Source organism: Oryza glaberrima, chromosome 8 (genome assembly GCF_000147395.1).
Source record: "Oryza glaberrima chromosome 8, OglaRS2, whole genome shotgun sequence".
Classification (NCBI taxonomy): Eukaryota; Viridiplantae; Streptophyta; class Magnoliopsida; order Poales; family Poaceae; genus Oryza; species Oryza glaberrima.
Genome location: NC_068333.1, coordinates 3,701,652 through 3,715,606, shown reverse-complemented (window position 1 = coordinate 3,715,606; position 13,955 = coordinate 3,701,652). Strand labels below are relative to the sequence as shown.

At 39.8% G+C, this 13,955-nt stretch overlaps 1 protein-coding gene across 1 annotated transcript; it reads left to right on the top strand.

Annotated features, from left to right (window-relative positions):
* Window positions 1-1,180: 1,180 nt before the first annotated feature.
* On the top strand, window positions 1,181-12,429 carry LOC127782322 (DNA polymerase I B, mitochondrial). The gene is made up of 12 exons (XM_052309479.1): window positions 1,181-1,947; window positions 2,446-3,163; window positions 3,582-3,779; window positions 6,977-7,644; window positions 8,089-8,533; window positions 9,070-9,165; window positions 9,966-10,073; window positions 10,158-10,352; window positions 10,892-10,984; window positions 11,163-11,375; window positions 11,456-11,545; window positions 11,772-12,429. Exons 1-8 carry the CDS (start codon window positions 1,832-1,834, stop codon window positions 10,281-10,283), a joined length of 2,475 nt encoding a protein of 824 aa, XP_052165439.1. The 5' UTR covers window positions 1,181-1,831; the 3' UTR covers window positions 10,284-10,352; window positions 10,892-10,984; window positions 11,163-11,375; window positions 11,456-11,545; window positions 11,772-12,429.
* The last annotated feature ends 1,526 nt before the right edge of the window (window positions 12,430-13,955 follow it).

Below are 13,955 nucleotides of genomic sequence, written 5' to 3'. Positions count from 1 at the left end.
GGCCTTGTTAAGGTGTTCAATTTAACATTATTAACAATTAAACCATCGAAATCAGAAATACGCCTTGTACACGAATAGTCAGAAATGAATTTACGCCTTCATCCGTTAGACACGGTTACAAGCAGGGTTTCAGTTACCGGTTGAGTACTAAATCTCGAGCCCCATCGGTATCACGGTTTTCGATAAATTTCAATTGAATTTCGACCAAATCTACTGTTTACCTTCGAAATACCAATCAAAACTTAATTCCGAGCCATGTCGAAACGTCGAAATTTCGTGGAATTCGACCGGTTTTCATCGGAATTGTGAACCTGGGCTACCATTTACAACCCGTTATTTCCGTCTTCAATCAACAGAGGCGTAATCCACCGAAGCCTCCAAGGTCCACGCCGAGGAGAGGAGTCCCAGCAGGAGATCATCTAAATATCATCCAAAATATGTACATATGGATGGCCATCCAAAAAAGATTCCTTCATATCTCTTTCCACTCTAACGGATCATTCATATCACATCCGTCTATATTTTACTAATATCTTCTAACAACTTTACACTTATATTTTTAAGGGATATGACTAAATTTTAATGTTATTATTTATCGTGATAAAATTTTGAAATATGTAATTTTTAAGGGATATAATTTTAACGGGTAATTTTTTAATTGATATATTTGATCTGAGAATCATAACAAGAAAAATCATACCAACACAAATAAAATGAACATACTAGTACTATTAGAGCAAGTACAATAGCAAGCTGTAAGCCAGCTATAAACATATTTTAAAGAGATAAAGAAAGAGAGAGAAGAGCAGCGGGCTACCGATCTGTAGCCAGCTGCAGTACGGACTCCAAGACTTACTGTGTATATGATAGGTGAGACCAGATATTAATAGTATAGTAAGCAACTATTTTATAAATTGGCTATTATATTGGCTATAAATAATTTAGAGCTAGCAGCGGACTATACTATTAAACTTGCTCTTAGTCTATTACTATCTCTGCTCAGTTTCTTTTCTCTGCTTGAACTTGAACATACTGTCTAGTACTATGACTGCTGTCTCTGCTTGAACATACCACTACCTCAGTATTCTCTACTTCTTCTACTCTTTTCTCAGAGCTACTGAGGGGCGGGCGGGCGGGCAAGGGGAGCGGATGGGCGGGGAGGAGGCAGGCTGCGGCGGGCGGACGGGCGAGGCGCGGGCGGGCTGGGAAGCGGCGGCGGTGGTCGGTGGGAGCGGAGCCGCGCAGGCGAGTGGCGCAGGCGGCCGGCGGTCGCGGTGCCGCGCAGGCGACGGCGGCGGTTGCTGAGGTGGGCAGGCGGCGCAGGCGGGGGGCGGGATCGGGAGCGGCGGCTGCAGCCGGCGGCGGGCGAGCGACGACGACGACGGAGGGTACGTTGATCCGGAAATCCCGATGGGGGCGGGAGCGCGGACGTCGAGGTATGGCGTGAGGAGAGAGAGCGAGAATCCCTATATTTGGCCGAACTCTCTCCGATTTGGCGGATCTTCTATTTTTGGAGGCCTCGATGCCGTATCTGCTGGAGCGACGATTTCTCCTCCCATATGCGCTATATTTCGGATGGAGTACCGGATAGAGGATCTGCTGGGGATGCTCTTAAACCCTCGTTCCCCTTGTCTCCCAAACCCTCTCTGTCCTTCCCCTCGCTTCCGCCTCCGGCTGCCGCCGCGAGGCCACCGCCTGCTGCTGTAGCGGTCTACCCTTGCGTCGGTGCAAGACGGCGCCCTGCGGCTTCGGTTGCGGGGTGGGTGGTGGCGTTGCGGGAGGAGGAGGAGGGAGGCGCGCGGGGTCCAAGCTGAGGCAGCTCGTGAGGTCCATGGCGGTGGCGCCGCCGCGGCTGCTCTGGCGGTGGCAGGGGTCGTCGCCGTGGCTGTCCTCTCCCTTCCGCCGCACCCGCTACTTGTCGCGCCCGGCCTTCGCCGCGGGAGGAAGGTAGCCGTACTGTTTATTTGTGTGTGTTGCATAAGCTTTTTCTTTTTCTAGTAGTAGTTAAGATGTCCCTATCATGGAGGTGGGAGAAAGCTCTGTTCCGGTAGTGCCTAATTCGTGATGAAAAATAATAGATGATGTTTTGGTTAATGGATGGGTGTATGCATCTTTTTCGCGTGTTCTAATGCGATGATTTATTTAGACTGTGTAGGACTTCGGATACGTCTCCTCATTTGAGCTAGTGTCGATTAGCATTCCTTATATACTTTTTTTGTTTTGTTTTAAGAGATCTAAAGCATTCCTTATATAGTCACATTCCCTTATAGACATACAATTATTACTACAGAAGTACGAATTGCCCGATAATAGTAATCTGCCAAAGAGTAACTGGGTTCTACTGTCACTATCCTGAATGTCGCGCTTTTGCCTTACTAGTTGATGATTTCACATTGCTTGGGATCTTGGGTGCTACTGAACTTTGCAAATGGTTCTCGTTGGCAGGCAAGATTATTCTCCTAGTTCTGGCATGGGGGTTAGCAAAACCGGTGCTTTCAGGCTGGGATTGCATGGCAACTTAAATGTACAAAGTAGCGTGCAAGAATGGGTTGATGAAACCAAGAGGATATTTTTCCTCAGGACCACCAACAATGTCAGGAACAACATCACTAATGGCACTACTCCTCTGCGGGTTGGAAATCTGCGTCATGATCCCTCAGAAGATATCAGGAGTTCAAACTATCCTTCCTTGTATAATCAAAGAGAAAGAGGGCCATCTAATTCAATTGTAAATAGACATGTCGATACAGATTTGGCTAAGCATCGTGTGATGTATCAGTCAGCACATGCTGTGCCTGCCCCATTCAGTGTCGCTAATAATGATATCAAACCACTGAACATGCTTGATTGCTCCAACGAGGATATTCCTTGGCATGATTCCGGTACGGTGGAATCTTATCTGCCTAAAGTTTCCAAGTCAGAGACAACTTTGGTGGTTGATAAAGCTATCCCAGACAAAAAGGAGCACAAACGCATTACAAGGAGAGTGACGCCAAATATCCCGGACAAAGCTTCCTTGTCCACTGAGTCAAAAAATGCACGGAAGTTGCTTGCTACCATCTATGACAAAGTTTTGGTTGTCGACAATGTTGAGTCAGCTAGGAGTGTTGTTAAACTGCTTACTACAAAGTACAATGGCTTTATTCATGCATGTGACACGGAGGTATTTCGCCAAACCCTGCTTGAGTTCTATCATCGGTATATCAGTTTTGGCTATGTTATTTAGGTTTTGCCTCATAATTGTGAGAGTATCAATAAGAAGTATATTTCTGATAGGTGATACTATAGTATATTGTTTGGTCATCAATTATTGCTGACCTCAAGTGTTTGTTGTTAGATTGTGCCTTTTTTTCCCTATGTATCTTCTCTGAAAATGTAAGTTGCAGAGTTTATTGGAGATGTAATGAAGAATGTAAAATATTAAATGCTAATGCTAATTATTGGTTTCTTCTAGTTACATGGTTTGACATGCTCATAGTCTACTTCTGTGGTAGCAAGCTTTGCTCAGAATTATTTACAGTTTTATTGCATATCAAGCTCCAAACATACATTCTAATTTAGGATAGTACAATATTATGCAGGTGGCAAATATTGATGTCAAAGAAGAGACACCAGTTGGTCATGGAGAAGTAATATGCTTTAGCATCTATTCAGGAAATTCTGATGGGGAGGCTGATTTTGGAAATGGCAAAACATGCATATGGGTGGATGTGCTAGATGGTGGAAGGGATGTTCTAATGGAGTTTGCTCCTTTCTTTGAGGACCCATCTATCAAAAAGGTTCACTTCGATTCCTCATTTTATAAGTCATTTATCTTGGAGTAAATTTATTGTGGTTATCTTCTCCCTTTATGTGTTGGATGAAATATATTAGTGCAATAGTTCCTTTTTCCTCTTCTATTACTACTGTAATTACATTACTTCTTTTTGATTAGGCCTTAGTTTGGCAGCAAACTGCACTAAACACAATTTCCTATCACTCGTAAACTTATACTTCAACACTGAAAATAACTAGATATAGTTCACTATTTTATAGTTATGCAGTTCACCTGATTGTCAGCACCATATAGTTGTGGGGTTATAACCAAAAAAAAAAAAAGAAAAATTCTACCTGGCTACCTGCTAAAACCCCTATCCTAGAGTGATAATGTAAATGGACTACCTTAAGATTGCTGTTTTAGACAGACCTTCTGTGGTCTGACATACTGTCTTTATATTTTTCCTTGACTAGAAAAAATTCCCCTGCGTTCCAACGAGTGAAGGCAACTTGCAAATGACTGAACAAAATTAACTGTTTATCCTAGGCTGTAGCTACAGGTCCATCACCTAATGAACTATGAAATCATGTGGGTATGATTGATGAATATAATTGTAACAAAAAAATGGCATCATTTCTAACACGGTGATGGTGTTTAGTTTTGAAGTTATGGAGTGTATTTCTTTCATGCAATAGCGCGTGTGCTTGCGTCGACTAACATGAGTCAGGTCATAAGAAATCTTGGTATGGTAGTCTATTGATTTGTAGGAAGCTTGGAATAAATCTTAGTCAATAGTGAGGACTTGGACTACCACTAAGGGAAGAGCTGAAAGACACATGGTAGATTGACATTGGCATCGTTTGATTGACATCGTGTAGAAGGATTGATGTGACATGTGACTCATTAGTGTTATGTTGCTCGAAATTATGGTAGCAGAATTATGGACTTACAAGAATGTTGACCTTGCCGTCGAACAAAGTACGTACCTTGCCGGCTATCTCCTCTTTGTCGGTGCGCACCAACACGTTGCAGACGGAGACGATGATAGTGAGGCTTTTGGTCATCCACTCCTCCTGGTATATACTCAGCTCCGTGTCATTTGGTGCAGGCGTGCATTGTTGCGCTGAAGCCCGTGAGCTCCTCCACGATGAAGCGGCTGCACGAGCGGTTGATTCTATAATGGACAATTTGGTAGATAGATGTTATGTAGCGTGTTGGTGAATAACCACTTAGGGGATGTTCAGATTGATGCCATTTTCAACCATACCATTTTTTGACAAAGTTGCCAAAAAATGTCTACGTTTAGTTTGTTGCCAAATTTGATAAATACAAAAGAAATCCTGCCAAAATTTTGGCATTGCCAAAATTTGGTAAGGTTTATTTTGGCTACAATCTGAACATGCCCTTAGATTTGGATGACTAACCTGTGCTTTTGCTGTCGCCGGTGACAAGCACAGTGGCGCCAGTGAGCTAAAGCAGAGCTAGAACAAAATGGAGAAGGTTCCAGTCTAGGGCTGCAGTGCTAGGTCACTAGGTTTGTTTTGCTTCTTGTGGACGTGTGGTGTTGGTGTTATACTTCCGGGTGGGTGGGTGTCGGAGTTTATCTCTAACACCGTCCACCTTTTTTCCTCTATCGTAATGGAATGTACGCAGATCTCCTGCACGTTCTAAAAAAAATTCTTAACAGAACTGATGCAGAAAAGAACACTGTTTTATCTTTTTCTCAAAAGTGCACCCATTTGGCTATAAATCAACTGAAATTTCATTGGATAGTCCTTTTGGGTAGATCTGTGAGGCTAGAAATAAATATAGGTCTATGGAAAGTCAAATCTGCACACAGGTGTACCAGGTCCGAAATCATGAATAAAATATTTATAAAAATGGAAAGGGAAGAGATAGAGAAAAAAAATCTATTTTTGAAAATCACAAGGGAACAACATTTCACCTCAGCCACTGTTCACACGGGAACTGTTCATCACCAGAGAGGTGAAGAGCTTCATGGCTAGCTTGGGACAGGCTTGGGACAGTAGACCCATCTGATCTAAGTAGGCCATGAATTCATGATCGGTCAATGCAGCCAGCCGACCCAGGTAGGGTCAGTGGTAAAAAGACCTGGCCAATCCAGGGTACTGAATAAGGAGGACATGCGCTGTGTACAGAGTCAAAGACCAATGTGGTAGCGGAGTAGAGTACGGACGAAAATTTTGAGTACAGAATCATCTTCAATTTTTATAATAGGTAAAGATTGATTAGATTCACATCTTCATACCCCAGAGCCCCATATTTCCTACTACTTCACTTAGAAAAAAAAATGTTGTTTTAGGCATTGACACAGTCCCCGAAATACAACTTTGACAACTTATTTCTGTTATAGTATATTTATATGACCCTATAAAATTATAATATTATGATATTCTGGCCACGAAAACTATTTTCTATTGCAAAATGCTAAAGGAACCCGATATAATTCTAATATTGTGGAAGTACTTTTTGAGAAAAATCTACAAGTACAATTTTCATGTATCCAATCTAAATCTAAATAGTTACTACCTCCGTCCCATAAAAATTGAATTTTTACCTTTGAACCTTTGTCCCATAAAAGTTGTATTTCTACTGATGTGGGATCCATTAAACTGATTACATTTCCTTGTAATCTTCTTTTCTTCCATCCCATCTCTAACCCATTGTCTCAACATTCCTTTTAATCAAGTTTATATATGGAATGTGTGCATGTACTGTGTTCATTAAATAGGGTTATTGTAGTCATTTGTCTATCCTCCTAATATGTCCTAAATTCCCTAGAAATTCAATTTTAATGGGACGGAGGTAGTAAAAGATATCGATGCCAACATTTTTAAAGTTTGACTTCAAACATGTCCAAGACGAGATGTTTTTTGTGACTGGAGGGGGTAGTAAGTTTGGTGACAAATATACACATATGAGTTTCATATATCAAGATTAAATATTTTGAAAGATATTGATGGTCAAAGTTCTGATAGTTTAACTTAATGTATGTCCAAAGCGGCGTGTTTTCAAGACTGGAGCCCAGAGGGAGTATGAAATTATTATGCTAATTAGTTGTTTCAGCCTTCAAGCTGTTATCTTTGAAATGCATGATTCGGAAGAAAACTACAGATTGGTCATTACCCATCAATTATTATTATATTTGTTTCTTGCTGGCTTGTCCGAAGTGATCTGTTCTTTCTCCTCATCATGTAGGTTTGGCATAACTATAGTTTTGATAACCATGTCATTGAGAACTGTGGAATCAAGGTTGCTGGATTTCATGCTGATACAATGCATCTTGCACGCCTGTGGGATTCTTCCAGGAGAGCTGATGGTGGATATTCACTTGAAGGACTAACAAATGATCACAGAATCATGAATGCTGTTCTAAAGGACATACATAAAACTGGGAAGGTGTCAATGAAAACTATTTTTGGTCGGAAAAAGGTTAGAAAAAATGGATCTGAAGGGAAAACCATATCTATCGAGCCAGTCAAAAAGTTACAAAGGGAGGATAGAGAGTTGTGGATTTGCTATTCCTCACTAGATTCAATGAGTACATTGAAGCTTTATGAAAGCTTGAAAAACAAGCTTGAAGCAAAGGAATGGATTTTCGATGGTTGTCCTAGAGGAACAATGTATGATTTCTACGAAGAGTATTGGCGTCCCTTTGGTGCTCTTCTTGTAAAGATGGAAACAGAGGGAATGCTTGTTGACCGTGCATACCTTTCGGAGATTGAGAAAACTGCTGTTGTTGAACGAAAATTAGCAGCGGATAAGTTTCGGAAATGGGCATCTAAGCATTGTCCTGATGCCAAGTACATGAATGTGAATAGTGATAATCAAATTCGCCAACTTTTCTTTGGTGGCATCAAAAATAGGTATTCCCACCACCTTGTATGATCTCTTTGTATGCCTGCTTGATTTGTATATACTTTATGCCAGGATATCTTTTTGAATGCATGTCATTTAGGAACCACTGTAAAAGGATATCATTAATTTTTGCTTTAGTTTGTGTTAAAACCAATAATTGCTTGCTGTTCTTATATGCATTGGTGTACGCATGGTTTAAACTGGTTAGCAAGTTGTTCTTGTGTGTCCAACACATGAATAATTCTTCATATCAACAAGAGGGGGAAAACGAGAGAATCTATCTTTGCCTTCTATTTGTTCTAGGTATTTCGTTTATGTAATTTCTAAGAAAAAGTAGTAACTGTGAGTTATTGCTTGTGCGTAATTTCTGTAAAATTGATTGTTTTCTTTACATTTATCTGCTTAGCATTTCTTATGTATAATTCTTGTCAGCTTCACAATCTTTGTCGTAGAAATAAGCCTGGTGAAACTTGGCCACAAAGTAAAACTTTTAAAGTGCCAAATGATGAAAGCATAGCTACAGAGGGCAAGAAGACTTCAAAGTCTCGCACTATCAAACTTTTCACTATTGTGGAAGATCTTAAACTTTTCACTACAGAGGGCAAGAAGACTACAAAGACTGGCTGGCTTAAAGTCCGTGGGGACGTTTTATGGAGTTTGGCTGGTAAAATACCCACAGATCATATATATAAAATTGATGATGGCCAAGAGTTTGATGAAGATGGGAGCAGTGTGGAACTTCCTGAGCAGGATATAGAAGACACTTCCCCATATGGAACTGCATATGAAGCGTTTGGTGGAGGAAAGAAAGGAAGGGAAGCATGTCATGCCATTGCTGCTCTATGTGAAGCCTTTTCTATTGACAAGTTGATATCCGGCTTCATTATTCCATTGCAGGTGACCCAGGATCTTAGTCATGCTGATTGAAGTTGTCATTCTTAAGACATTACTCATTGCATGTACTTATAAATGATAATGTAAATCAAGTTGTGCTGGTGTTATGTGTCCTGAGTCCTGACAGCTCCAATGTTCTTTCACCTCACGCTCTTGAAACTTTGGGGCTGCAGCATGCACCATAAATGTGGTGATTTGGTCATCATGCAATTTTTGTAGGGAGAGCATGGAATTCAGTTAAATGCATTGTCAGTCCATCAAGTTTGAAATTTGGTTCTTTCGATTAGTGCTGTTTGATATCTTAATTTGGTAATTTAATACTTTGGTTAAACCATGATCACTTGGTCTGTTTTGATTATATATTTTGAGGCTTAAGGGTGCTACTACTGTAGTCTTGGTGCTGATCCAACTTGTGTTGTTTGTGTGAGAGACAACTATGGTGTATACTTGGTGCATGATACCAATAGTCTCAGCTAACTGCACTTAACTTCTAAGTTGCACCTACTTTTTGAGTCTTGACTCCTCTTTATCCATGATAGGGAGATCGTATATCATGTAAGGAAGGGCGCATTCACTGTTCGTTAAATATCAATACTGAAACAGGACGCTTGTCAGCAAGAACACCAAACTTGCAGGTATTCCTCTTCTTTTGCATTTGTTGGAATCTTGCATCAGTACCTCACAGTTCACATTTGGGTTGTCAATAAGCACATGATGATGGTACACCACACTATTGTCAAGTAAAGGATGAAAAATATACAAAAGGTCTGTATGTTCTTTCAAGACAAAAGTATGTTGGTGTCGGCTCCTTCTCACTGGCTTTTGCCTGGTTTGAGTGTGTTCTACCACTGTGTATGTAAGCAGTATAAGACTGCTGTTCCACAGAGTAACTGTATGAGTGTTTTCCAGAGTATATGCATGCATATTCTTATTTGCATCAACTTGCCACTGACTGCTACAGATGGGATACTTTGTGGACTGCTTTAGTTTGCATATGCTATCAATTTCGATTTTTAATAAAGCACAGGAACTAATGTTAGCTTCAAACTTCAGCGTTCACCAGTTGCAATATAAATAAAATGCTCTGTAGAAGTATGATACTCCATAATCATTTTATTCATTCATCAATGGATAGGAGAATGAAAGGAAAAACAAACATGGCAAATTGGCAATATAAATTAGGAATGATGAAATGGCTCACCATCTGGCAAACTTATTTTGTGTAGCCAACCTCAGGCATCTGGACACACATTTGAATTATTCATTTAGTCAATAAGCTGTCTGCTATTTCGGGATATTTGATTATTACCATGCTTCATCATCAAGGGTATTTGGACCCTTGCTAAATTTGTTATTACTTCTGACAAATGCATCAGTTTTTATTGTTAGAGTGGTGCTATATCGATTATGTAAATTTTAATTTTTTTGAACTAAGTTATCTTCCTTGCAGAATCAACCTGCTCTTGAAAAGGATAGGTACAAGATTCGCCAAGCTTTTGTCGCAGCTCCAGGGAACACTCTTATTGTTGCTGATTATGGCCAAGTATGCTTCGTGGTTCTCAATAGTAAGTTTTTTTTACTTCACTTAGCAGTTCCACCTGATAAAAGGTCTTCTTTTTTTATGTAGCTGGAACTGAGGATCTTGGCGCATCTTACTAATTGTAAAAGCATGCTGGAAGCTTTCAAGGCTGGTGGTGACTTTCATTCTAGGACAGCCATGAATATGTACCAGCATGTTCGTGATGCTGTTTAAGAAAAGAAAGTTCTGCTTGAATGGCATCCTCAACCAGGTCAAGACAAACCCCCAGTGCCATTATTGAAGGTACTTGAGTATCACTAACTTTTTCTGACAGCAGCTTATCTCTCGAAGTTGTACTTGATTTGATTTCAATTGAATTATGTAAGATTTTGGTCCTGTTTGCTTATTGTGATAAGATGGAATATGATTACCTTCATTTGTAGTTCATTCAGTCAAATTTTAATTCTTTTAGTTATTGAGAAATATATCTTTGTTGCATTTTTTTTAAAGAAATTTGAACATGTGAATTCTGTGACAGTTGTGCCTAGTGCTCCACGTAATTTGTCGGATAACATGACTTCATTACACAAAAAAGTGTCGAATTTAATTTTGATAACCTCACTTGTCATACAAATATATGTTAGGGCCTCATGTTTTCTTTCTGCTTTGAAGAAGTTGGCAAGTTGCATATAGTGCTTTTTATCAATTGTTATTGGGCATACATATTCCATATGTATTGATTTTTTTATATATATCTGGACCCCCGGTAGAATGGTATAAGGCTATATACTAATAGGTATGGAGTTAAACCAAACTTGATGTTTCTATTTCTATTTTTTTAGGATACTTTTGGCGCTGAGAGGAGGAAGGCCAAAATGCTCAATTTCTCCATTGCATATGGGAAGACTGCTGTTGGTCTATCTCAGGATTGGAATGTATGGGCTTCTATTTGTACAGGCTTTTGCATGCATTTATCATCTTCCCTTGTTCAGTTTTTCTTGTTGGGTTTCATCTTGTTTTTGTACACAACATGATGTCACATAGGAGTATTATTCAGTAAATGTTTTGTTACAATCAGTTCAGTTCCAGAGTTGTAGCTTATTGTTTTGGCAGGTTGAAGTTAGGGAAGCAAGGGATACACTCAAACTTTGGCATAGGGATAGAAAGGAAGTTTCAGCTTGGCAAAAGAAGCAGAAAGCCCTTGCGCTTGAGAAGTGCGAAGTCTACACTTTGCTCGGGCGATCACGCCAATTTCCTAATATGACTCATGCGGGTCCTGGTCAAAAGGGTCACGTTGAGCGTGCTGCTATAAATGCACCAGTGCAGGTAATTCCTATTAGTTATATCACAATGGTTGTTCTTGTTCAGTTTTGGGATGTCCAAATCCTACCTTTTGTGATACACAGGGCAGTGCAGCAGATGTTGCTATGTGTGCAATGCTTGAGATAGAAAGAAACGCTCGCCTTAAGGAGCTTGGTTGGAGACTCCTATTGCAGGTTTATGACAATAACACTCCTACATTTACAAAAAGAAGTACTTAGGCTGGTATTTGAAGGCACAGACGAATGGGGCCACCATGGTTTCTTTCTTTGAAAGAATTTGGCAAAGCAAAGATTTACATCATATTTAAGAGCTACGTGTTGTGTTCTTTCAGAGTATTTTATTTTTATCCCCAGAATGAATTTGTACATTGTCCTCAAATGTTATGTCTGCATCTGCCAGGTGCATGATGAAGTGATCTTGGAAGGGCCTACAGGATCTGCCGAGGAGGCCAAGTCCATCGTTGTGGAGTGCATGTCCAAGCCTTTCTATGGAACCAACATCCTCAAGGTGGACCTAGCTGTCGACGCCAAGTACGCGAAGAGCTGGTATGCTGCCAAGTAGTAGAATCCACACTCGCTACACATTTGTCTGCCCCAAAGTTAGGCGACACCAAAGTTGTGTCGGCGATGCGATGAAGACTCTGCCCATCCGTCCTGACGAAATACAGCGGACTGAACCAGCACAGATAGAGATGCAAGCCGCTCCAACACTTGAAGTGCCACCCCCATCACCCACAGGAACACAAAGATCACACGTCCATTTTTTCGGTGGCAGAGGCAGAGCATCCAACGAGAGCCGAATAGGCTGAAGACTCTTTCACTGGCAGTAGCTGAATGTACAGAAGTAGCCTGTCTGATAGTTAGATTTGGATTTGACTGTAGCGATATTTCGAGGTTTCGACGAGGCTCGAAAGTAGAAGCCGTCTGAGATTTCGAAGAGTTTCATCCAAATTCAAATTTGAATTGATAAAAAAGGAAAAAAAATCATATAAAATCTTATAAATAGTATGATATTCATAGAACCTATTGGGATATAATTTTTTAAAAAAATTGATGTATTGCATGTATTTATTGAAACTTACATTAGGAAAGAAACGAATAAACAATTAAAAAAGGAAAACACAAAACTATATATGTAATTTTAATCTTATGGATTGGACTCTGGACTTTAATATTTAGGTGATGGACATTCTAATTGGTCAATGGTTGTGAATGATGTCATGTGTGCTCTAAAATTATTATGTTTTTCCTACATTTTACTGACAAAAAAACCGTTCGGTTTCCGCAACAAGCCGATCGGTTTTTCAGTTTACCTCTATTTCAAATTAAACCGACCGGTTTTTGCAAGCTTCTCGATAAACTCAAAGAATTTGTATTCAAATTTTGGTTTATGAAATTTGTTTGGAATTTACCGGCTTTCCACTGGATTTCGTGAAATCCGTGATTCCGCCGGTGCCTGAAACGGAAGGCTCTCTCGGAATTGTAAACCCTGGTAGGGACCCAGTAGATACTGACCTGTATGAGACTTTCAGATACTTGATCATGAAGGAAGTGCAGAAGCATGCTTTCTTCATATGACCTGTTCAGCATGTTGTGACATTCGTAAGATTGTTACTGGAATGTTGGAATGTCCTGTTCTTTTCAGGCCTAGCATTGCAGTTGGTAGAACTGCTTGTCTAGGTATCACTGTGCCTGTGTCACACATACTCACATAAGCATTTCTTTTTTGTATTTTTGTCCATACTTTTTGTCACCATGGACAAAGCAGAGCACACACGCTAGCCAAAATTTGAATTTTGAGAACTTAATTTTAGATTTTGTTTTTAGAGTTATTTCATCGTACTCTATTTTTTTTAGCAATGGCTTTTAAACCTCAAACGAGACATAAGCAAAAGTTTTATTCATAAATTATTACTTTCAGTTGTTTTTGTTTGTCTTTTCACGCATTAATCTACGATAGGTCAAACGATCAGTGAAAATTAAACTTTTCTCTTTCGCGAAATCCACGTTCATCTAAGCTCTATTTAAGTTCTATTTGGGAATCATGGAATCAAAACGTACTTAGGCTGCATTCCTGTTAGATGCTTGAAACAACTAATTAGTCACACGTAAAACGAGAAACATAGGGATTGTTTAGATCAAAATTCTATACCATGTCACATCAAATATTTGGACACATGCATAGAATATTAAATATAAACCAAAAAAATAACTAATTACACAGATTGCGTGTAAAATGCGAGACGAATCTTTTAAGCCTAATTGCGCCATGATTTGATAATGTGGTGCTACGGTAAATATTTACTTATGACGGATTAATTAAGCTTAATTAATTAGGATGAAACTCGGTGCGACTTAGTTCTTCAGCATAGTTCGAAGTGCCTGCGATGCTGCATCTTCAGCCTTGTTTAATCTTGAATTTGGCTGTTGCCGGGATATTCTGTGTATGCTGAGTTGATACTTAAAGGTACTGCAGTTTTACTAGGTCACTGCATGGCTTGTTCAATGTCTGTAAATTGTAAATGTGTGCTGCTTGTACCAAATTTGTGATACATTTTACCACCTCCACAAGAAATTTTAAAAA